We start from the raw sequence: 23,866 nt of genomic DNA on the forward strand, positions 1-23,866 counted from the left end.
CTATTCAACAAGGTGTTGGAAACATTCCTCATGGATTTTGGCCCATAGTGAGATGATAACATCACGCAGTTGCTGCAGATATGTCGGCTGCACATCCATGATGCGAATCTCCTGCTACATCCCAAAGGTGTTCTATTGGATGAGATCTGGTGACTGTGGAGGCCATTGGAGTACAGGGACCTCATTGTCATGTTCAAGAAATCAGTGGTGAGATGATTGGAGTTTTGTGACATGGTGCATTATCCTGCTGGAAGGAGCCATCAGAAGGTGGGTACACTGTAGTCATAAAGGGATGGACATGGTCATCAACAATACTCATGTAGGCTGTGGTGTTTAAACAATGCTCAATTGGTATTAAGGGGCCCAAAGTGTGCCAAGAAAATATCCCCCCACACCATTACACCACCAGCCTGAACTTTCATGTTGTTTATGCCAAATTCTGACCCTACCATCTGAATGTCACAGCTGAAGTTGAGACTCATCAGACCAGGCAACGTTTTCGCAATCTTCTATTGTCCAATTATGGTGAGCCTGTGTGAATTGTAGCCTCGGTTTCCTGTTCTTTGCTGAGAGGAGTGGCACCCGGTGTGGTCTTCTGCTGCTGTAACCCATCTGCTTCAAGGTTCAATGTGCTGTGCATTCAGAGTTGGTATTCTGCATACCTTGGTTGTAACGAGTGGTTATTTGAGTTACTGTTGCCTTTCTATCATGTCAAACCAGTCTGCCCATTCTCCTTTGACCTCTGACATCAACAAGACATTTTCCTCCACACAACTGCCGCTCACTGGACATCTTCTTTTTTCTTTTTTCTTTTTTGGACCATTCTCTGTAAACCTTGGAGATGGTTGTGCTTAAAAATCCCAGGAGATCAGCAGTTTTTGCAATATTCAGACCAGCCTGTCTGGCACCAACAACCCTGCCACGTTCAAAGTCACTTAAATCCCTTTTATTCCCCATTCTGATGCTCTGTTTGAACTTCAGCAAGTCATTTTCACCACGTCTAGATGCCTAAATGCATTGAGTTGCTACCCTGTGATTGGCTCATTAGCAATTTGTGTTACCAAGCAATTGAACAGATGCACCTAATAAAGTGACCAGTGAGTGTATATTGGCTGTGGCACAAAATGGTCTAAAAGAGGTCAGTTTTTAGGTTACCCACAGACATGGGACAATCACTGCCTGCTGTTATAACTTATATTTTACAACAATTGTACAATAATTCATGCAATTATGGGAATGAGGTGACTGTGCCAGACAACTGACATCCCTTGGGAAAAAAACAATCAATGGTGTTTGATATTTTCATTTAACTTCAGTTATATTGTCCAGGCTTAAAAATATTTTACCTCAACATTTCATGTTCCTGAAATGTGTCTGTTGTACCATGTGCTTGTGTTAAAGGGTATCCTCTACTAATGGTATTGCTTCCTTTGTGTGAAATACCTGGTGATCCTGCCAGTCCCTTTCCATTCTTATTTTTCTTGTTTGAAACTGACCACGCTAGGCAGGAGACCACCTAGCGTGGTCAATTTTCTGGCTATGTTGAGAGCACAGCCTGCCTGTCCTCCAAAGGCTTCTGCTGTCACCCCCCCCCCCCCCCCCACTCAACAGCCATTTACTGTGAAGACCAGTGTACTGCTGTTTCTCTACCACCAGTTCTCTAAACCCCTTATGCAGCTGAGAACAGAGATTATGTGACCACTAAATTAAAAAAAGGTATTTATAATGTGTTTTTATATATGTACAGTATCTCACAAAAGTAAGTACACTCCTCTTATTTTTAAAAATATTTCTCTCAGTATGAGAGAGTGAGAGCGATAACACCAAATTTAACACACCTGTTTCCCATTCACACCTGAGACCTTGTAAGACTAAGGAATCACATGACATGAGGGAAAATGGCTAATTGGGCCCAATTTGGACATTTTCACTTAGGGATGCACTCAATTTTGTTGCTAGAGGTTTAGACATTAATGGCTGTGTGTTGAGTTATTTTGAGGGGACAGCAAATTTACACTGTTATACAAGCTGCACACTCACTACTTTACATTGTAGCAAAGTGTCATTTCTTCAGTGTTGTCCCATGAAAAGATATAATAAAATATAAAAAAAAAATGGGAGGGGTGTACTCACTTTTGTGAGATACTGTATGTATAAACACATCTTTTGCCTTTCATTTTCATTTTAAACTGAATGTGTTGCTCTATTCCTCCCAGGGGCGGACTGACAACTCATGGGGCCCCCTGGCAATAGGAGATTATGGGGCCCCCAGGCAATCAGACAGGTAGGTACTGGAGAGGTTGGGTAACTATAATCTAAGGATTTTTAGACCAAAAGGATGTCGGTAAGGGACATTTCAGAGACAGATGTAAAAAAAACACAGATTTTTACATACTGTCCCTGGGTTTACTGAGGCTGGCAACCCTGATGGGGCCCCCTAGTGGCACGGGGCCCTCGGGCAGTGCCCGAGTGGCCCAATGGTCAGTCCGCCCCTGATTCCTCCTTCTCTTATATGCATAAAAAAAAAAAAAACTAAACATTTCAAGGATCCAAGAATGAGTGTTAATACACTTTTCATTTTTCTACAGACAATCCTGTTAAGATTATACTAAAGTAAGTAGGGATAGAGAAAGGCAAGCATAGATAACAAGCTGATGGGCAAATAAGGATGAATGATGAAGATATTGGGTTATACCAGAACAGGAAAGTATGATGGAAGACTGTAAGGCAGAATGGAGAGAAACAGAAAGAGTTAGAGAGCATTGAGATGATTTCAGATTTTTGAGTTATGACGCATACATGATATACAATATCCTGTCATACCTGTTTTCTATATACCATAACATAAAGAACATAATATCACTACTAATAAAATGACATAATAATAATAGTAAAAGTATACACTTTGGACGCATTGGGTTTGGATAATATATATTGTATATAAGTTTACACTTGGTATTTACTCTTTTGATGAAAAGCATAATGTTTTTTCTTTTTTTATTCTACAATATATCAATATATATTTAATATATTTAATATATATTTAACAATGGGAGCATACATAAAGCACAGTTTTGCTGAGCAGGCTTTGCTTTCTGATAAGTGAGCCCAGCATGTCCTGCATACCTTTTTGGCTATTGTGTAGCTGATTAATCCGAATATCTGCTAACACAAAGAAGTGACAGGCACCTCCTTTCTGTCATTCAGCTATGTGTGTAATCTGTTCACAAAGTAAGCTATCCAGCTATTCACAACATAGCACTAAATCATCTTAGTGAAATGGGAATTGCCTACAGTCCACCACCTGCCGGCTTCCAGAGGTAAATGTGAAGTATTTATGTGCCATATTCGCCCTCCCAAAAAATTACAATTTATTTTTTAGTTCTCATCCAGATAAAAAATGTAAATATATACAGTACAAAAACACTATACAATATACTATATTATATTGATCTCAAAAGAGAAAGACATTCTTTGTACAAACAGGATATTTGAGAGGACAATACAGGTCCTATGCTCCGCACATGACTGGATATGTGAAATGACAGCCTCAGTCTGGTCTTTAGCCTAGCTTTGCCCCCAACACGTTTCACTCCACCCCTGGAGCTTAATCATTGGCCCATGATTAAGCTCTGGCGGCGGAGTGCAATGTGTTGGGGGCGTGGCTTGGCTAGAGTCCAGGCTGGGGTTCGCATTTCACATATCCACAGGGTCTTGCAGTGTAGTGCGCCGCACAGGACCATTTTTGTCTGTTGTATAATTGGTACTGGAATGAGCTCTGTCTTTGCCAGTGCCGCCAGCGGTGTACTACAGGAGATGACCCGGCTGGAGCCTTGAGTGGCACCTCCTATTTGTTGTTTGGTAACAGATTTATTGGCTTCCAAGATCACCAAAGATATAAACACCTTTATAGCCTCATGGGAAAGTTTCTTGGTTAGCCAAGTCTTGAAAGGCAAGGTCCAAATGTATTTTTATTCTTTATTAAAACAACCCTGACAAAGTATTTGACTATGGCCGAATTCTGCAAGTTACTTCAACACATCCATTTCCACCCGGAAAGTTGGCAAGACCCCACTTGAATAGACCAGGTTATGCATCCATTTAAATATTAAAGTGACCCGTGTTTGATCACATGCACATTTTTCTGTGTTTGGTCTTTTATATACCTAATTAACACAAAAAATCCTTATGCTTTTTTTTCCATCTGATTTTTTTTTTCTTTTAAAAAATCTCTTTATCCTTTATTGAAGCTTTTGAGATTGATCTCTATTTTCCCACCTTTTTCCTTACATTTTATATCCCTGACTTCTTCCTATGTGTTTTTTTTATTATTCAATTTCAAATGTGGAGAAACAGCTACATGACCTTATTCAATTACTATCCTGCTAAATTATGTCTATAAATTATATTCCTCCAGCCAACATTATTTTCAGAGTGCCAAAACATTTCAAAACAATAAAAAGCCGACAGTGGTTCTAGTATTCCCCTAGGTAACTTAAACAGGCATTTTAGCATTGGTCTGTATAGTTGTTGGAGAGTTTTTTTGAGTTCCTGTCTGGTTTCCCTGGAACAGTAAGTAAGGAGAAATCTCTCTAACTGTGGCTTGGACAGCAGTATAGCTTGATGGGTGTTCTAACTCTTTCCAACTTTAGCCAAGACAAAAAAAAAAGTTTTGGTTATAGATATACTTTAATCTTTAGTTGCTCCCCCAACCTTCTGTGGCTATAACATCCTCAACTCTTCTGGAAAGGCTTTCTACAAGATTTTGGAATGGTTTGTGGGTACATTTGCCTTCAACCAAAAGACCAGGCACTAATGTTGGACGAGAAGACCTGACTTGCAATCCATATTTCAAATTAATCTCAAAGGTATTCAGTAGGATTGAGTTCTCTGCAGACCACTTGAGTTCCTTCAAGCCAAACTTGTCAAACCATGTCTTTATGGACCTGGCTTTTGCATCTGAATCAGCAATTTGAAGGGTTGCCCACATACTTTTGTACATGTATTGGTTACTACTAATCCATTTTTGTTATTTTAAGTACTCTTAGATACAACAGAAAACTCTTCCTTAGGTAAGGTTTAATATATGCTGCATAGTCCACTTGAGCTGTCTATCTATCTGGGAACCGTCTTATAACATGGTAATTTAATTTGGAAATGTACCATTATAAAATTCTCATGTTATGGCCTCCTGCTTCCACTTGTGCTGCCTCGCTTATGCCCTGCACACATGGTCGGACATTCTGACCACAAAATCCATCGGATTTTTTCAGATGGATTTTGTCCGAAACTTGTGTTGCATACACACAGTCACACAAAGTTGTCAGAAAATCTGATCGAGGTGACTTAAATCACGTACGAAGGGACTATAGAGAGGCCAATAGCCAATAGCTTTCGTCTCGTAATTTATTCTGAGCATGCGTGGCACTTTGTCCGTTGGAATTCTCCAAGCGCGATCGGAAAAAGTCCGATCGGATTTTGTTGTCGGAAAATTTTAGATCCAGCTCTCAAACTTTTTCTGTCGGAAATTCCGATGGAAAGAGCCCACACACGATCGGATTTTCCGACAACATAATCCGATTGGACCTTTTCCGTCTGAATTTCCCACCATGTGTATGGGGCATTACACTGTTTGGGAAATATTCTCAATGCTGGATTAAAGGTATCATGGACCCTGATCAGTGCTCCAGACATGTACCAGTTTAGCATAACCAAAACCCTAAATGATTTTTTTCTTCTTTCAACAGATTGGGCCTATAATAATCCCGTACAGTATTCTCCATTGAGGTAATTTATTCTACTATCTAAAAAGGAATAGGAAACTACAGCACAGACAATAGTTCCTAAATTACACCTCTTCATAGATGAAGTATTGTTTAGTCTCTAATTATCTTACATCTCTCATGAAATCTCAGCCATGTAGAAAAAAAATACTATATGTGACTTCACCTCTTTGCCCTCTGTGTTGATTGGCTGGGCTGGAAGGGCCGCCGGCACGACAGCAGCACAGCCTGTGCTTTTGTTGCGAGCATGGCCTTTACGTAGTGCATTCTTAGAAGGGCTTTGTAACTGGGGGTGTAGCTCACGGTTTGGGGAAGACGGAGTGGAAGTGATGACCAGTGTCTTCAGAGCAGAAACTTCAGCTTGCAGCATATCAATCTAAAAAAAAGACAGAAGGAATAATCACAAAGGTGAATATATAAAGAAGTTGTAAGCTCATTACTGTCTAAGTAATGTAAAATTACCTTCCCATGGGCTTCTTTCAGTTGCTTTTCAGATGCAGCTTGCTTCATATTAGCTTCACGCACCATTTTATGAGCCTCCTGCCATAAACGATAACATGAAAAAATTTAGAAAGCAAGCTTAATTCCCATGCTGACAGACAGTGGAATTTCTCCCTGCCTTTTCCTTTTGGTTCCTGTCATAGATGTGCACACAGGGTTTGCCAGGTGTGCCTAGGCACACCCTAATCACCGTGTGGTGCAGATTCCCCCTGTTTAAACCCCTGATATTTCACCAAACCTCCATTTACAGGGCTCCTAAAAATTTTGTAAGAAATAATAAAAAAAAAAAAAATTATAAAAATACAAAATAACATAATAAAAATAAAAAACACTGACAACATCCAATGCCCTACTCACACTGTCCACTGCTTTACTGGCACAGTCAGTATATAAACACACATGCACACACAATGTGTGTTTGAGCTTTGAAGTGCACACCCTAATGCAATAGGTTGTGCACACCTATGGTTCCTGTAATATGAATCTTTTCTAATGGATCTTAGATGAAAACACTAGCACAAATAATTTGCACACAGTTTGGAATTAGATGGCAGGATACACATGCTGAGACCCAGAAACAAGGCCACTAGGAGCAGTAAAGGCTTATAAGCCAGGCAAAAGCCCTAAGGGCAGCACATGCCAAGAAACAGGACCTCAAAGTGAGCAGCAATGGCGGAGCTGACTATCCTATTCGCAAATGTGTTTGTGGTACTGCAGCCCACCCAGTTGAAAAACAATTAGCAGTGATAGGATTCTGGATCCATCCTGTCCCACACAAAAAAAATTGTCACCTGATTGACCGATATAGATGTAAAGCTGGGTAATGTTACAGAAAGCCCAACTTGGCCATATGACATAACATTACTTACTGGAACCAGAAAAGCTAAAGACCATTGAAGAAATCTGATGTTGCTTACAAACACGCCTGTGTGCAGGGCCGGACTTACCATTGGGCTTGACTGGGCTCCGGGCTACGTTCTAAATACCGTATCTTCTTTACGTTTTAAACACCAGGCGTCCGCGCTATAGCTGAAAGACGGCTGCAGCGCGGACTCTAATTGCCAGGAGGACGTCCCTGGACGGCCTCCTGTTTACTTCCCCAATGCGAGCCGCCGCGGGCATGTATCAGGGAAGTTCTGTGTTGGCCGTGTCCCTTGGACACAGCCAATCACAAATCGTGCTAAATGGCCAATCACAGAGGCCATTTAGCACTCAATCGCAGTGTACTATGGGAGAGACAGCGTGTGAGGAGGGACAGCGAACGGCAGCGTCAAGGTAAAAAAAAAGGGGGAAAATAAAGTGCTCACAGTACCATCTGTCAGTGCCATCTGTCCCCAATGCCACCTGTCAGTGCCATCTGTCCCCAGTGCCACGTATAAGTGCCATCTGTCATCAGTGCCACGTATAAGTGCCATCTGTCATCAGTGTCACGTGTAATCAGTGCCACCTATTAGTGTCACCTGTCAGTGTCACGTATTAGTGCCATCTGTCATCAGTGCCACGTATTAATGTAATCTGTCATCAGTGCCATGTATTAGTGGCATGTGTCATCAGTGCCACATATTAGTGCCATCTGTCATCAGTGTCACGTGTCATCAGTGCCACATATTAGTGCCATCTGTCATCAGTGCCACATCAGTGTCACTTGTCATCAGTGCCGCGTATCAGTGCCATCTTTCATCAGTGCCACATTTAGTTGTTTGTTCAGAATCGTGATTTTTATTTTTATTCTCAGTTTATCTTGAATTGTGTAGCTCTAATACATAGCTTGTGTATGTATCATTTTGTTCTATTTAAAATAATATATAGAAGGTAGGGCCCGAAAGTGACTCAAGCCCAGGGGCCCCCACCACCCTAAGTCCCGCCCCGCCTGTGTGGATAAGGAAACTAGAGTAGTACTCCACCAGGGCAGTTAAAAAGATTTCCTTCAATAGAAAAAAATAAAAAATCAACAGAAGCCAGTTTGATAGGGAAGTACAAAATAAGAACAGGGAGATCAGTTCTTGACCACGGAGGCTGTGGAGGCCTCAGAACACTAGTCAGCTTTCACTAGTCAGGTCAGACGACCGCTTCAAACATACGGTAATTGTCTGGAATTCTAAGGTAATATGTTGCATCTGTCAAGCAGGAAATAGAACCCGCTAGATTTAGAGGACATGTGGTTTTATTCCCGTTACACTGAAAAGATTCAGCTGTGTTTACAGCTTTATAGACACAACAGAGAAATTCTTGATATGACTAGGTCATGTTGAAGGCTGTTCTTTTCAAACTCTGTATTGGCTATTCAAGCTCAAATGCATGCGTTAAACGCAATGCCAAGAAAAGCTGGTCAAACACAACCTCTGGACTGTCATATGTACAACTCAATTAGGGTCAATGGGAAATTGAGTTTACAAAAGTATGGGATCCTAGCTCTACCTCTTGTCCAGTGTGTTCAGTGAAAACACCAGTCTCATGGTTCAGCTCCTGTTTGCCCTCCAAAATCAGAAAAGTGTTCATGGAGTCTGTATTTAATTCACCAATTATTATTTAAATTCCAAGCAGGTACAAGCAATCCAATATAGCAGTCGTCATTAAATGGCGGCCCACGGTCCGAGTCCGAACCGAACTGAGCTTCTGCCCGTACCGCCGTGCCGCCAGCATACTACTAAATTGAAGCACACTGGTTTGCTGGGACCGCGGGTTTCCCCAGCAACCAGTGACGCTGCACGCATGCGCCCGCCCCCTGCTCCTGACCGCGTCTCTCAAAGCTGAAGAGAGACGCGCTCACGGGCAGTAGGGGTGTGACGTCACATGCGCGCCCCACCCCCCTGCTGCCCGCGGTTCCCTATTCCCGGGTCCTGGCTCTCCTTGCCAGGCAGTTTCAGTTGTGCCCTCGCTCCTGTAGTAAAGGTATGTGGGCACATTATGGATAATTCATTCGTTTTTATTGTGCACACTGTTGGGCATATTTTAAGGGGCACACTGATAGGTATATTATTAATATGCACAATGCTGGGCTTTTTTTGTAAGGAGCACATGGGTATATTTTTTATGTGCACACTGATGGGCATGTTTTGTTAAGGTGGCCCTTAACAAAATATGCCCATCAGTGTGCACACTAAAAATATACCTATCAGCGTGCCCCTTAACATAAAATAAGGGTCACGCTGATGGGCACCTTTTATGTTAAGGGGTACTCCGATGGACAAATTTTATTTTGCGGGGCACGCTGATGGGTATATTTTTAATGTGCACATCAATGGGCATATTTTGTTAAGGGGCACACTGATGGGCACAACAAAATGTGCCCTACAAAATATGCCCATCGATGTGCACATTAAAATTATACCCATCAGCGTGCCCTGCAAAATAAAATTTGTCCATCGGAGTACCCCTTAACATAAAAGGTGCCCATCAGCGTGACCCTTATTTTATGTTAAGGGTCACGCTGATAGGTATATTTTTATTGTGCACACCGATGGGCATATTTTGTTAAGGGGCACCTTAACAAAACATGCCCATCAGTGTGCACATAAAAAATATACCCATGTGCTCCTTACAAAAAAAGCCCAGCATTGTGCATATTAATAATATACCTATCAGCATGCCCCTTAAAATAAAATTTGTCCATCAGAGAGCCTCCTAACATAATAGGCGGCCATCAGTGTGACCCTTATTTCATGTTAAGGGGCATGCTGATGGGCATATTTTATTTTAAGAGCAACACTGATGGGTACATTTTATATTAAAAGGGGCACTCTGATGGGTAAATTTTAAGTTAAGGGGCGCGTTTTGTTGTGTCCATCAGAGTGCCCCTTAATATAAAATGTGCCCATCAGCATGACCCTTATTTTATGTTAAGGGGCACCCTGATGTGCACAGTTTATGTTAAGGGGGACTCTGATGGGGACATCTGATGTAAGGGGACACTCTGACAGGAATGCCTGATGTAAAGGGGCACTGTGATGGGGGCACCTGATGTAAAGGGGCACTGTGATGAGGACACCTGATGTAAAGGGGCACTGTGATGGGGACACCTGATGTAAAGGGGCACTGTGATGGGGACACCTGATGTAAAGGGGCACTGTGATGGGGGCACCTGATGTAAAGGGGCACTGTGATGGGGCACCCGATTTAAAGACGCACTGTGATGGGGGCACCTGATGTAAAGGGGCACTGTGATGGGGACACCTGATGTAAAGGGGCACTGTGATGGGGACACCTGATGTAAAGGGGCACTGTGATGGGGACACCTGATGTAAAGGGGCACTGTAATGGGGACACCTGATGTAAAGGGGCACTGTGATGGGGACACCTGATGTAAAGGGGCACTGTGATGGGGACACCTGATGTAAAGGGGCACTGTGATGGGGACACCAGATTTAACTTGACAATAAATATTGTTGAAATGCTAAGGAAATTGTACATTTCTCATGTTTTTGATAGATATACAGTTACTACAATATTTTCTGAGTCATAGCACAGACTTGAGAATCGGACCTCCTTGAATTTTAATTCATTACCCCTGCAATATAGTAACAGACACTAATGCATTTTGGCTCAAAGAGCCTTAATTATAGCTCATTTGTGGATCACATATAGATTCCGGTCTGAACACTTTTCTCAATGGATATTGCTGACCTGAAATTGATCATATGTAGGAAAATAATGGCCATCAACATGAGCCCTTAATTACCATAAATACATAATCATACCTTTCACATGCAAGACATCATTGGGGCTGTATCATATTGATTTCTTTAGTGTAATGGCAGGGCCACAGCTAGATTGCAGAGATTCAAATAATTCCTTACATAGCTGGGTATCCTCACACATCAAATGACAGGGAAATATAGGAGCACACCAGATTCTATACTGTGAAAAGTCAATAAACAAGTGTCCCAGACTAAACTGCTCAGATTAAATTAATCAAACTTCTCCCTGCAAAGGCCTACAAAGACCCATTGGCATTGGGTATGTATGTTCCATGTACAGTATCTCACAAAAGTGAGTACACTCCTCACATTTTTAAATGTTTTATTATATCTTTTCATATGAAAACACTGAATAAATGACACTTTGCTACAATGTAAAGAGTGAGTGTACAGCTTGTGTAACAGTGTAAATTTGCTGTCCCCTCAAAATAACTCAACACACAGCCATTAATGTCTAAACCGGGGGCAACAAAAGTGAGTACACCGCTAAGTGAAAATGTCTAAATTGGGCCCAAAGTGTCAATATTTTGTGTGGCCACCATTATTTTCCAGCACTGCCTTAATCCTCTTGGGAATGGAGTTCATCAGAGCTTCACAGGTTGTCATTGGAGTCCTCTTCCACTCCTCCATGACAATATCACAGAGCTGGTGGATGTTAGAGACCTTGCGCCCCTCCACCTTCTGTTTGAGGATGCCCCACAGATACTCAATAGGGTTTGGGTCTGGAGACATGTTAGGCCAATCCATCAACTTTACCCTCAGCTTCGTTAGCAAGGCAGTGCTCTTCTGGGAGGTGTGTTTGGGGTCGTTATCATGTTGAAATACTGCCCTCCAAAGGTAGGGGTTCATGCTCTGCTTCAGTATGTCACAATACATGTTGGCATTCATGGTTCCCGCAATGAACTGTAGCTCCCCAGTACCGGCAGCACTCATGCAGCCCCAGACATGACACTCCCACCACCATGCTTGACTGTAGGCAAGACACACTTGTCTTTGTACTCCTCACCTGGTTGCTGCCATACATGCTTGACACCATCTGAACTAAATAAGTTTATCTTGATCTCATCAGATTACAGGACATGGTTCCAGTAATCCATGTCCTTAGTCTGCTTTTCTTCAGCAAACTGTTTGTGTACTTTCTTGTGCATCATCTTTAGAAGAGGCTTCCTTCTGGGATGACAGCCATGCAGACCAATTTGATGCAGTGTGCGGTGAATGGTCTGAGCACTGACAGGCTGACCCCCCACCCCTTCAATCTCTGCAGCAAAGCTGGCAGCACTCATACGTCTATAAGACAACCTCTGGATATGACACTGAGCATGTGCACTCAACTTCTTTGGTCGACCATGGCGAGGTCTGTTCTGAGTGGAGCCTGTCCTGTTAAACTGTTGTATGGTCTTGGCCACCATGCTGCAGCTCAGTTTCAGGGTCTTGGCAACCTTTTTATAGCCTAGGCCATTTTTATGTAGAGCAACAATTCATTTTTTCTGGTCCTCAGAGAGTTCTTTGCCATGAGGTGCCATGTTGAATATCCAGTGACCAGTATGAGAGAGTGAGAGTAATAACACCAAATTTAATACACCTGCTCCCCATTCACACCTGAGACCTTGTAACACTAACGAGTCAAGTGACAACGGGGAGGGAAAATGGCTAATTGGGTCCCATTTGGACATTTTTACTTAGGGGTGTACTCAATTTTGTTGCCAGTGGTTTAGACATTAATGGCTGCATGTTGAGTTAATTTGAGGGGACAGCAAATTTACACTGTTATACAAGCTGTACACTCATATTTACAAAATTGTGAGAGGTATACTCACTTTTGTGAGATCCCCTGTAAAGGGCACATATGTGCCAGACCCCTGCATGGCCATGTCCATTCTATGCTTGATGCATGTGCCCAGGACAGCTACTATTTTCTTTATGTGCAATACTTCACTGAATACAGGAGCACCACCGGGACATAAATATTTTAAATTAATGTCTGTGAGAACCAATTTTTGAGTCTTATAATACAAGTTTTTATATTTATATTCTACAACTGCCTGGTGTCAACATCCTTTTGCAGGTCAAGGTGGAGGTCAACAATACAACATTTTTAACTACAAGTATATATCGTATATAGGCACTTACAGAATGTTAACCAGCTTCCAAATATATAAATGGGTAGATGAAATGTTGAGCTTGTTGGGTTAACTAAGAGGAGAGAGGGGTAAGGGGCATCAAAATATACCTCGAAAAGACTAGCTGTCAGCTCCTCTAGTTCTTGTTCCAGCTGCTCTCTGACTTTTGATAACCTCTCACACTCTTCATCTCTCAGCTTCAACTCCTATGGTGAGAAAAAGAGATACATGATAAGCATCTTGTAATATCTACATCATCGAAGGCATTGTGTTAGACACAAATCTGGTTGTATATAAAGAACAACTATAGCACATAAAACATACCAGAAAAGAGGTGTTTTTTGTAGCTATGATACTTTTTTGTAAGGATGATATTAAAGAAGTTAGTTTGAAGAAGAGGTTGGCATGAGTCATTGTAATGCACTAGGGTGCTGAATGGTAATGGAGCTGGTCACCCAAATTTTTCACATCTGATCTGCCCTAGTCAAAGGTAAATAGTATAAATATGCACATAACTAAACTCAACTACTAAATCTCAATAGGATTTGCAATGTAGGCACCTAGAGATGGCCTCAAATGCCATCACACATCTTGATGGGTACCCTGGAACCAGTGCCAGGACAAGGTCATCTAGAGCCCAGGGTGAACATGCCAAACTGCACCTCCTTGCAAGATGTATAAGCATTGTATCAGCAAACCCCCCCCCCCCCCCCCCAAAAAAAAAAAAACACAGAGCACACATTTCCAAGCTTACTATCAAAAATAAATTCCCCCACCTCCCAGTACAAATCTGCCCCATGCTAAAACCCCCTCTCTCAGCATAAATCTCCCCCCACCCCCTAACTTAAACACCAACTCCCCAAAAATGTCACCCCTCCTTGCACAATTCCCCTCCTAGTACTGTACAAATCTTCTACTACGTCAAATCCCCCCAGTATAAATTCCCCCCTCCTAGCACAAATCTTCTCCCCCCCTTCCCTCCTCCCAACAGAAATCCCCTAAATCACCAGTCTTAGCACCCCCCCCCCCACACACACCAAATTTACCCTCCTAAAACAATACAGTAAAACCTTGGATTGAGAGCATAATTAGTTCTAGAAACATGCTTATAATCCAAAGCACTTGTATATCAAAGAAAATTTCCCCATAAGAAATAATGGAAACAGAAAACTTCAGTTTATAGTCCATATAAAAAGATTATAGCAATGTGATAGATTGTGTAACCATAAAATGTCCATCCACAAATGGCAGCCTCCACAAGGGGATTATATGCAAAATCCAGCAGGAGCTTCAGGGTATAAAAGAGAAGAGAGGCGCCTCTAATGCCCCGTACACACGAGAGGGATTAAGTCTGACAGACTTCCGACGGAGTTCTAGCGGAGTTCCGCCGGAGTTCTGGCGGACTTTTCGACCGAACGGACTTGACCACACACCATCACACCAAACTCCGACGGAGTCGAACGTGATGACGTACGACTGGATTCGACGTAGGAAGTTCATAGACAGTAGCCAATAGCTGCCCTAGCGTCGGTTTTAGTCCGTCGGAGTAGCACACACACGAGCGAATTTTTCGAAGGGGACCGGGTCCGGCGGAGTTCCGTCGGGAAAATTTGAAGCATGCTTCATTTCTAAAGTCCGTCAGACTTTTGCGAAGCTAAAGTCCGTTGCAGCCCACACACGAGCGGATAGTCCGCCGGACTCAGTCCGTCGGAGTTTGGATGTCGAAAAGTCCGCTCGTGTGTACGGGGCATAAGTGTAGCAATATGGTTAATTTATTATCATCAACCATGTGAGTTGACAAATGTTACACCTTCATTAAATGTAACCATATTACTATGCTTAGAGGAGCCCCTCTTATTTTTTATACTCAGCTGTGACGCTACTTATATATCAAGACATCGCTTGTATATCAAGTCAAAATGTATTAAAAAATTTTGCTTGTCTTGCAAAATGCCCTCAAACCAAGTTACTGTCAAACCAAGGTTTTACTTGTACTTACCCCCTGCCGCCCCACAAATTCCCCTTTCCAACACAAATTCACTCCCTTTAACTTCCCTGTGCCCCCCCCCCCCCCACACACACACACACACACACACACACACACACACACACTTTACATGATATCATAGTGCCCAGGGCAGCCGCCCCTCCTTCCCACCCCTGTCCTGACCCTGCCTGGAACTCCCAAAAAATGTCCATTATGCAATACTAACTCAAGCTTCTGAAGCCAAGCTTGAGTGTACCCTTCTGCCTCACTCACATCACTACTGATCAGTGCGGATGCTCATCACAGTGATAGCTTAATAGTGAGGTGCTGCACTGGCTTTGTCCAATGAGCTTGTTAGATTGCTAAAATTAGATTATATCTATGCTTACACTTTGAATGTGATACTTCCAAAATACTCTTCATCCATTCAAGTACTAAGTACAATATATACGTGCCCTACCCTTGCCGTTTAGAAAAGATTTTTTAAAAAAAACACGTAAATAAAGTCTGTAGGCAATAAGGCATCAAAGGAAAAGGGTACATAAACTTTTACAACACAGAGGCTTAAAATATATTTCAAAAAAATAAAAGTGCAGCTGTTGCCCATAGCAGTTTATTAGATTTCTAATACAAGTTGCAAACTAGCTAAAGCTTAAACTTTCACATTTATGATACATTTCAGTCTGTAAACAATTCATAGTTCCTAGTCAGTCAATAATGGTCAGAGACAAAGGAAAATGTTCTGGTTTAGCCCTTTTTAAAAACTTGGCAGCATTTAACATGAAAGACTATGGCAATGGCGGCTGGTGCTCCAAATTTATTCGGGGGGGGGTGCAAACAAACTGAAAAATTAAACTGTAATGTAGGACTGTAAATAGCCATTTATCAGGTGATTACGGTATGTATCATGACTGCTGGATAAAACTGTGTCCATCAAATGCAGCCTCACTGTGCCCATCAATTGCAGCCGCACTGTGCCCATCAATTGCAGCCTCACTGCGCCCATAAATTGCAGCCTCACTGTGCCCATCATGTGCAGCCTCACTGTGCCCATCACAGTAGGCCAATCACATCCACATTTCAAGTAAAAGAAAATAAAACCACTTAACTTAAGGTGTCCACATCAGAGCCCCCTTTACAGCAGGTACCACCCTTTACATCAGCTGTCCCAATAAATGTCCCCTTTACAACAGGTGTCCCCATCAGCATCCCCCTATACATCGGGTGTTCCCATCAGTATCCCCCTATAAATCAGATGTCCCCATTGGAGTCCTCCTTTACTGTACATCAGGTGTCACCATCAGAGTCCCCCTTTACATCAGATGTCCTCATCGAAGGCCCCCTTCACATCAGGTGTCACCACCAGAGTCCCCCTTTACAGCAGATGTCACCATCAGAGTCCATCTTTACAGCAGATGTCACCATCAGAGTCCCCCTTCACATCAGATGCCCCCATCAGAGTCCCTCTTTACAGCAGATGTCCCCATCAGAGTGCCCCTTGACATCAGATGCTACCTTTAGAGTCCCCCTTTACAGCAGATGTCCCCCTCTCCCCCTTGTACACACAGCTCTCAAAGCAAGTCAATAAAGATGCAATAAAAAATTAATATCAATTAAAATATAAAAAAATATATATATATAAACATGAAGATATATAGGTGTGCAATTCCTCAATCAAAAAATATTACTTTATTGCATATAAACGTCAAAATATAATAATGAATCAATATTCCATATAATACAGTCCAGTGCAAAAAGGTGTTGATAAATAATCTCTTTAAATGTGCAAACAAGGTAAATGTGTGTCCAGGTGCAAAATAAATTCCAGGTGATGTGATCACAATTATAGCCCCCTTCTTTTTTCTATTTTCAATCCACACACAGTGTGCCCAGCCTCTCGCCTGCAAGGAAGACCCCAATGGGTCTAATCAAGCATCTATACAATCCTCAGTGGCAATCTCCTCTCCTTTTTATTTGGAAATGGCATGGATGTAGCTGCAGACACTGGAGGCTCCTCTCCTGTATGGTTCCCATCTTTAAGACCTCTCTCCAACTCTCCTCCCATTCAGGGGTCATGTGTAGGGATAAAAGGAATTTCCATAAGGACTTTTTCAAGGGTCAAGTGATTATGATGCAACGCGTTGGGCGGAGCTGGGTGATGTCGTTTCCAGCCGACACTGGAAGTCCTTGTTTTAACACTGTTGAATGCTTCACGTTTGACATGTGAGATATTACTTTTAAAATAAAATACTTTTATTGAAATACTACACTATGGAAATTCCATAGTCGGATGCTGAAGACAAAGGGCAGCCAAACAGTGGGGTTAATTTACTAAAACTGGAGAGTGCAAAATCTGCTACAGCTGTGCATGGTAGCCAATCAGCTTGTAACTTCAGCTTATTCAATTAAAATTTTACGGGAAAAAAATCCTGGAAGCTGATTGGTGTCTATGCACAAGAATGGCAGCCATTGATTAGAATGTGACATGTGGTTGTAATTCCTAAACATATTTTACCTTAATGCATTCCTTCTAATAAAATTTAAAAATGTATAGGCATCAGTATTCCCCCTCATCCCCAGTTTTACTTATCTGAGCCCTCATTTGATCCAGTGCTGTGCATGTCTACAGCTCTTCTCTCTCCTCACTTCCTTATCTCTCGGGCTTTACTGAGGCAGCAGGAGCCATTGACTCCCACTGCTGTCAAAGTCAGTGACGAGGGAGCAGGGGGCAGGGCCGAGTCCCACTGTTTGTGTCAATAGACAGAGACAGCAAGGCTCAGGAGTGAGCCTACATGAGTGTACTTATAGAAAGTGGCTTTCCATTCCCAGACGTAGCCTAATAAGGGGAAACGTGTTGGAAGGAGATGGGAGCTGTGATGTGATGATCCATACTTGTTGATGATCTCTTGGTTGAATTACCCTCTCTATTGCCTAAATGTATCCTAGTTGCTGTAAGTGCATTGTTTTAGCTTTAAATAAACCTTTTATAAATGTATTATGCAATGAGTCTTCACTATGTTTAAACCCCACACATACACCGACTGGAGAGCATCAAGCGAGTCCAGGCTGGAGAGTGCAAGCCTGGGAAGGTAATTAGGAGATTGCTGGATTGATCCATCGAGGAGGTCAGGTTAAATACAGGAGGTATCTACATATCTGTTCATCTCATGCGATATATGATCTCTTATAACTTGGAGATCATTGGGATCTGGTAAGCGGCACATTTAATTATATTTGGAAAAATGGATTGAAAAAATTCTGGAAGTGGTTCACTTGATTTCTGAAAGTGGTTCACTTGATTTCATAGAACGATTTGAACATGGATTGAAATGAAAACACCAGGATACTTTATATGTTGTTTTTTTTGATAAAAATATATATTTTTATAATTTTTTTTGATGAATTTTTATTTAGAATTTTTGATGAATTATTTTCTGATGAATTTGGTTTCACATTATTTTATTATGTTGGTTTAATCACATGGTGGTCATTTTTGTGTTTACTCATAATACTCCACTTTACTGATTCACACGAGACCAGGGGCATTGCTAGGTCTACAAAAGATCTGGGGCTAGAGCCCATAGCAACGTAAAGAATGTCATGTGCATGGGCAGGCATACACATGTATATACAGTAATATACGTGTGCGTGTATATATCCCCCGAGAGCCCCTTTTTGCATCAGGGTCCCCAGAGAGCCTCCCCTTGCATCAGGGTCCCCAGAGAGCCTCCCCCTTGCATCAGGGTCCCCAGAGAGCCTCCCTCTTGCATCAGGGTCCCAAGAGAGCCTCCCCCTTGCATCAAGGTCCCCAGAGAACCCCCCCCCCTTGCATCAGGGTCCCCAGAGAGCCTCCCCCTTAAAATCAGGGTCCCCAGAGAGCCTCCCTCTTAAAATCAGGGTCCCCATTTACTTCATGGTCCCCAGAGAGCCTCCCCTCCCCTTGGGTACCCCTGCAGAGACTCGGGGCTATGGGCCCCAGATTCGGGGATATAGCCCCAAAAGCCACCCCCTAGTGACACCACTGCATATTTTGAGCACCGTATCTTCCCCTCCTCATATTCAAGAAGTAGTAAAAGTGCAGCAGTCGTACCTATATTTAGCGCAAAAGTTTTCCATACTATTTTTTCTATGGGGGGCACTCAGCAGAGGGGAGGAGCCAAGAGCACCAGTGGGGGACCTGAGAAAAGGATGTTATGGGCCACTCTGTGCAATTCCATTGTGCAAAGCAGGTGAGTATAAACCTGTTTGTTATTTTATTGATCAAAAATAAGCATTTACAATCGCTGCAAAGTGATAACATCACCTTTCAGCACCTCTAAGGCCTATAAAGTTTATGAGTAGGGTTAGGTAGTATTCTGTGCCATACTTATGGTTTAAAGGATTCTGGACTACTGGCAGAAAGGTCTTTTATTTGGGGTGGAGTGGCCTGGCACATTATATTAAAACCTCAATGAAAATCGAAACACTTATGCCACGTACACACGACTGGACTTTGCGGCAGACTAGGTCCAACGGTCTTCCCGACGGACTTTTGATGGAGTTCCAAACGGACCTTCTGAACAAACGGACTTGGCCACACACGAACGGACTAAGTCTTTTCAAAAGTCAGTTTGTTTTGAACGTGATGAGGTAAGATGGGACTAAAAAGGGAAGTTCAATAGCCAGTAGCCAATAGCTTCCCTTGCGTCGTATTTGGTCCGTCGGACCAGCATACAGACAAACGTTTTTTCCAATAGGACAGATTTGAAATATGTTCTATTTCTAGGTCAGTGGGATTTTTTTTTGTGTGAAAAATGATCGAATTAGCCCACACACGATCAGATTGTCCTGCCGGAAAGTCCGGTCGTGGGTACGCGGCATCAGGAGAGTAGACTGGCCCAGTTAAGTGTCTTTTGGAGGGGTATGGTGTGTCCGGGGGTGTGGCCGGATGGAGATGGGCGTGAGTGAGTGAGTAGGAGTGCGAGTGTGTCCGAGCTCCTAGCCTCCGCCCTGCGATGCGAGGAACGCAGCTCGCTGGTGGATACAGCTGCCGCTCCCTGGCTCCCTCTATCGTAGCTTCGTAACGAACGCTTGACTTGGAGCATGCGTTATCACGACGGCTGCCCAGCACTGACGGAGATCGTTGAAAGAACCCGAGGAGGACTCCGCGCTAGGTTTCGCTACCGCGGGAGCCCGGTCGGAGATCCGGTCGGAGATCCGAGGATAGACGAACGCTTACAACGCAGCACGAGGACACGCGGAGAGAGCACTACGATCGCCTCGGACGAGCAAACCTCCCGGAGACATCCGCCAGCTCTATGGATGAAAGAACTTTGGTTGCAGTGTGGTGAGAAACACTATATAACCTAGCGGGACGAAAGTTAAGAACCTGTGTAGTAGAGACTTGGTTACTTCTTAATGTTTGCCTCTCCCTATCTGCTCTACTTCTGATAATCGCTGGCCGAAGCATGTTTACCCCATAAATATAATTAATGTAGGATTCAGGTGCCGCGCGCTTGGTGAATTGGCTGGCCCCCCTCAAGGTCCTTTTGCTAAAAAATCGGGCCTTTTTGCTGGGAGAATTGATTTAGCGATACAAACTGCTATATTACTACCTTCCGCTGGTTTGGTGACTCCTCTACGTGGACTTTACCATGCTTAGCAAAAGAGCGGTAGAAGATACATCCCATGGAGAGGGAAATCAAAAAACACGTGCTGCCAAAGAAAAGCTAAATCAAGCCTCTGCGGCCTTGAAACTCGAGCGCTTTGCACATGTAACTTCCCCAGGCAGGAAAGTTCAACACCATCCACCAGGTCAATTTAAAACGCAGGGGCCAGTGGGGGACAGAAGGAGTGCAGGTCGCCCTTCACTGGATCCTGGTACCCCACTGCCGGGAGGTGGGGTAGGTGAGCCATCCCAGGAGGACAGTAGTACGGCCCAAAAACCCGGGGGGGGGGTGGGGAACCGACTTTACGAGAGATACTGCTGGCGGTTAATGATTGTAAGAATTCTATTTCTGGGCTGGACAGTCAACTGAGTAATATCCAAAACGAACTGCACGCAATGAGTCAACAATTAAGCAATACCATCGACAGAATAGACGCCCTAGAGGGAAGATTAAGCACGGTGGAAGATGAATTATCCCCCTCCAGGAAAAAATAGCTACTCTTCAGAAATAAATTCTCGCACAGGCATCAAAAATTGATGACATGGACAATAAGAACCGCAGGAACAATGTGCGACTAATTGGCTTGCCAGAGGGAAGCGAGGGCCCAGACCCCGTAATTTTTTTGGAAAATTGGTTTAAGGAATTACTGGGAGATGTCTCCTTCTCCTCGCCCTCTAGCATCGAAAGAGCCTACAGAGTTCCTCCTAGATCCCACTTCTCGGAGGGACGCTGTAGGCCAATGATATTGAAATTTATTAATTATAACGATCGAGTGATCTTGATGCGGAGGGTTAGGGGATTGGGAGACATCTTCTACAAGGAGACTAGGGTGTCATTCTATCCAGATTTTTCACCGGACTTACAGAAACTGAGAGCGGAGTTTATTCCTGTTAAACGCACCCTGAAATCGCATAAGATAATGTATGCCCTATTGTATCCAGCCCGACTCCGAGTGTCTGCTTTGGGCTCAACAATTTTCTTCAACTCCCCGCAGGAGGCCGTGAACTGGCTGGAGGAACACAAAGAGGCCCTTTAATGATACTTAGAGTCGGCCTGTATTAGCCTTTTTTTTTTTTTTTTCGGTTATTGGGGGGGGGGGGGGAGAGGAGAGGTTGTTTTTTCTGGAGAGGCGGGAAGAGGGGGGTGTGGGGGTTGGGGGGGGGGGGCTGCAAGGGGGAATGTAAATTTTTGTATGTGTATTTTTGAAAATAATTTTGTTTATGTACCCATCTCGCTGAAGGATTGGGGAGCCTTAATGCTACAACTGGTTGCTTTGGTGAGATGGGCAAAACGATATGATAAATTGATTAGTAATGGGGTAAAATACTATGGAGTATAGAGCACTGCGATATCACAAAGTAAATTAACAGCCTATATAATTTCATATTAGAAGCAGTAAACGAGGTGTCATGGAAGAGTTGGGAGGGGGGGGCTGAGGGAGGGGGAGGAGAGAAAAGGAAGAGGATACATCCCCCCCTTTTTTTTTTGCATTACGAGAAATTGAGCACTATAAGAGGAGTTGTATTGTGTATAAAGACACGGTTATAGACACGGTGGGAAGGTGGGGGTGTGGGGGTTGGAGGGGGGGTTGTATGAGAGAATATAATTTTATGTAGGTATGCTATTGGAAATAATTTTATTTGTGAACCCATCTTGGTAAAGGGACGGGGGGTTAAATTGTTGCCGCCCGCTGCTTGAGCAGGGTGGGAAAAATGAAATGATTAAAGTTGGGGTATAGTACTATGGATATAGAACACTGTGATGCCATATGGCGAAAAAATAGCACACACAATTCTACACTAGAAGGGGTAATGAGACTTTATAGTTGAGTTGGGAGTGTGGGATTTGGGGGGCGTGGGTTGGGGGGGGGATCTATATATAAGCTTCTTTTTTTCTTTCTTTTTCCCTTTTTTTTATTTTTTATTTATTTTTTATTTATTTTTTTCGGTAGGGCATGATGGGTGCTATGGAGGGATTATGATCCCACCCTATAAGAATTTTGATGGGGAGTGATAAGATCACGTGGGGGGATGGTGAGCTCGGACACTTTTGAATGGGGTATGATTATACCGGCTACAATTGAGACCCCTAAGGGTGGCTCAGATGGGCAGGGTTGGGTGGGGGGCGGGAGGGAGGGGAGTCTTCGAACACACGCTGTGAGTAACGGGGCGGCGATGAGGGGCAGGTTGAGAAGGGGAGTGGCGACGGGGAGAGGAAGCGGTTCCCTCTCCCCTTACCCCCTCCCCTTCATGGGCATATTAACCACTGGAGTCGATGAGTGGGAGGAATATCATTGGAGTCGATGGGTAGGTGGAATATAACCTCGTGGAACGTGAGGGGCTTGGGAGACCCTAAGAAACGGAGGTCTGTGATGTTGGAGCTGGAGGGAAGAGGACCTGGTTTACTCTTTTTGCAGGAAACCCATCTGACTCCAACTACGGCCCCTCTGCTCCATGATCGGAAATTCCAGGCATACTACCACTCCTTTTATTCATCGTACTCCTGCGGCGTGAGCGTGTTGGTATGGAAGGGCACGGATTTTTTATGTAAAGAGTCCAAGATAGATGGGGAGGGGAGATTTGTTTTCTTGCACTGTCAGGTGGCTGGGCAAGAATGTATTCTAGCAAATATCTATATACCCCCTCCTTTCAAATTAGAGGTTATGGATACATTTCTCATGTTCAGCTTGGGCAAAATGGGTGTCCCATGGATAATTGCTGGGGATTTCAATGAAACTATAGATAAACGCCTAGATAGATTCCCTTGTCCAACTGGGAATAGAACAGGTCGATTACACAAACTTCTTATGGAAGTTGGTTTAAGAGACATCTGGCGTATGCGACACCCCCAGGATAGGCAGTATTCCTGTTTCTCTAGTACCCATCAGACGCTATCAAGAATAGACATGGGCTTGGGGAACAATGAGGCAGTGGGAGTGGTGGTAGACATAGAATACGGGGTACGGGGGATCTCAGACCATTCCCCTTTGGCTATAACTTTAAACACGGGAGAGTGCGCCCCACTGAGAGAATGGAGAATAAACCCCGCTTGGCTGGAACTAATTGATAGATCCAACCTTTTAGGAGATCAAATAGGGGAATTTCTCCAGACTAACAGGGGGACAGCGGCA

At 43.4% G+C, this 23,866-nt stretch overlaps 1 protein-coding gene across 2 annotated transcripts in view; it reads right to left on the reverse strand.

Annotated features, from left to right (window-relative positions):
- Positions 1-23,866, reverse strand: part of RAB3IL1 (RAB3A interacting protein like 1) — a 70,858-nt gene that overhangs the window by 19,525 nt on the left and 27,467 nt on the right. For both annotated transcript variants that reach the window (XM_077460773.1, XM_077460772.1), the window contains exons 4-6: positions 13,212-13,307; positions 6,246-6,323; positions 5,950-6,159 (exon numbers count right to left, since the gene is read on the reverse strand). In XM_077460773.1, the coding sequence (XP_077316899.1) occupies positions 5,950-6,159; positions 6,246-6,323; positions 13,212-13,307 (384 nt within the window). The remainder of the gene's footprint in view (positions 1-5,949; positions 6,160-6,245; positions 6,324-13,211; positions 13,308-23,866) is intronic.

This window comes from Lithobates pipiens, unplaced genomic scaffold (genome assembly GCF_037356315.1).
Source record: "Lithobates pipiens isolate NorthernLeopardFrog02 unplaced genomic scaffold, aLitPip1_a1.2 Scaffold_10, whole genome shotgun sequence".
Classification (NCBI taxonomy): Eukaryota; Metazoa; Chordata; class Amphibia; order Anura; family Ranidae; genus Lithobates; species Lithobates pipiens.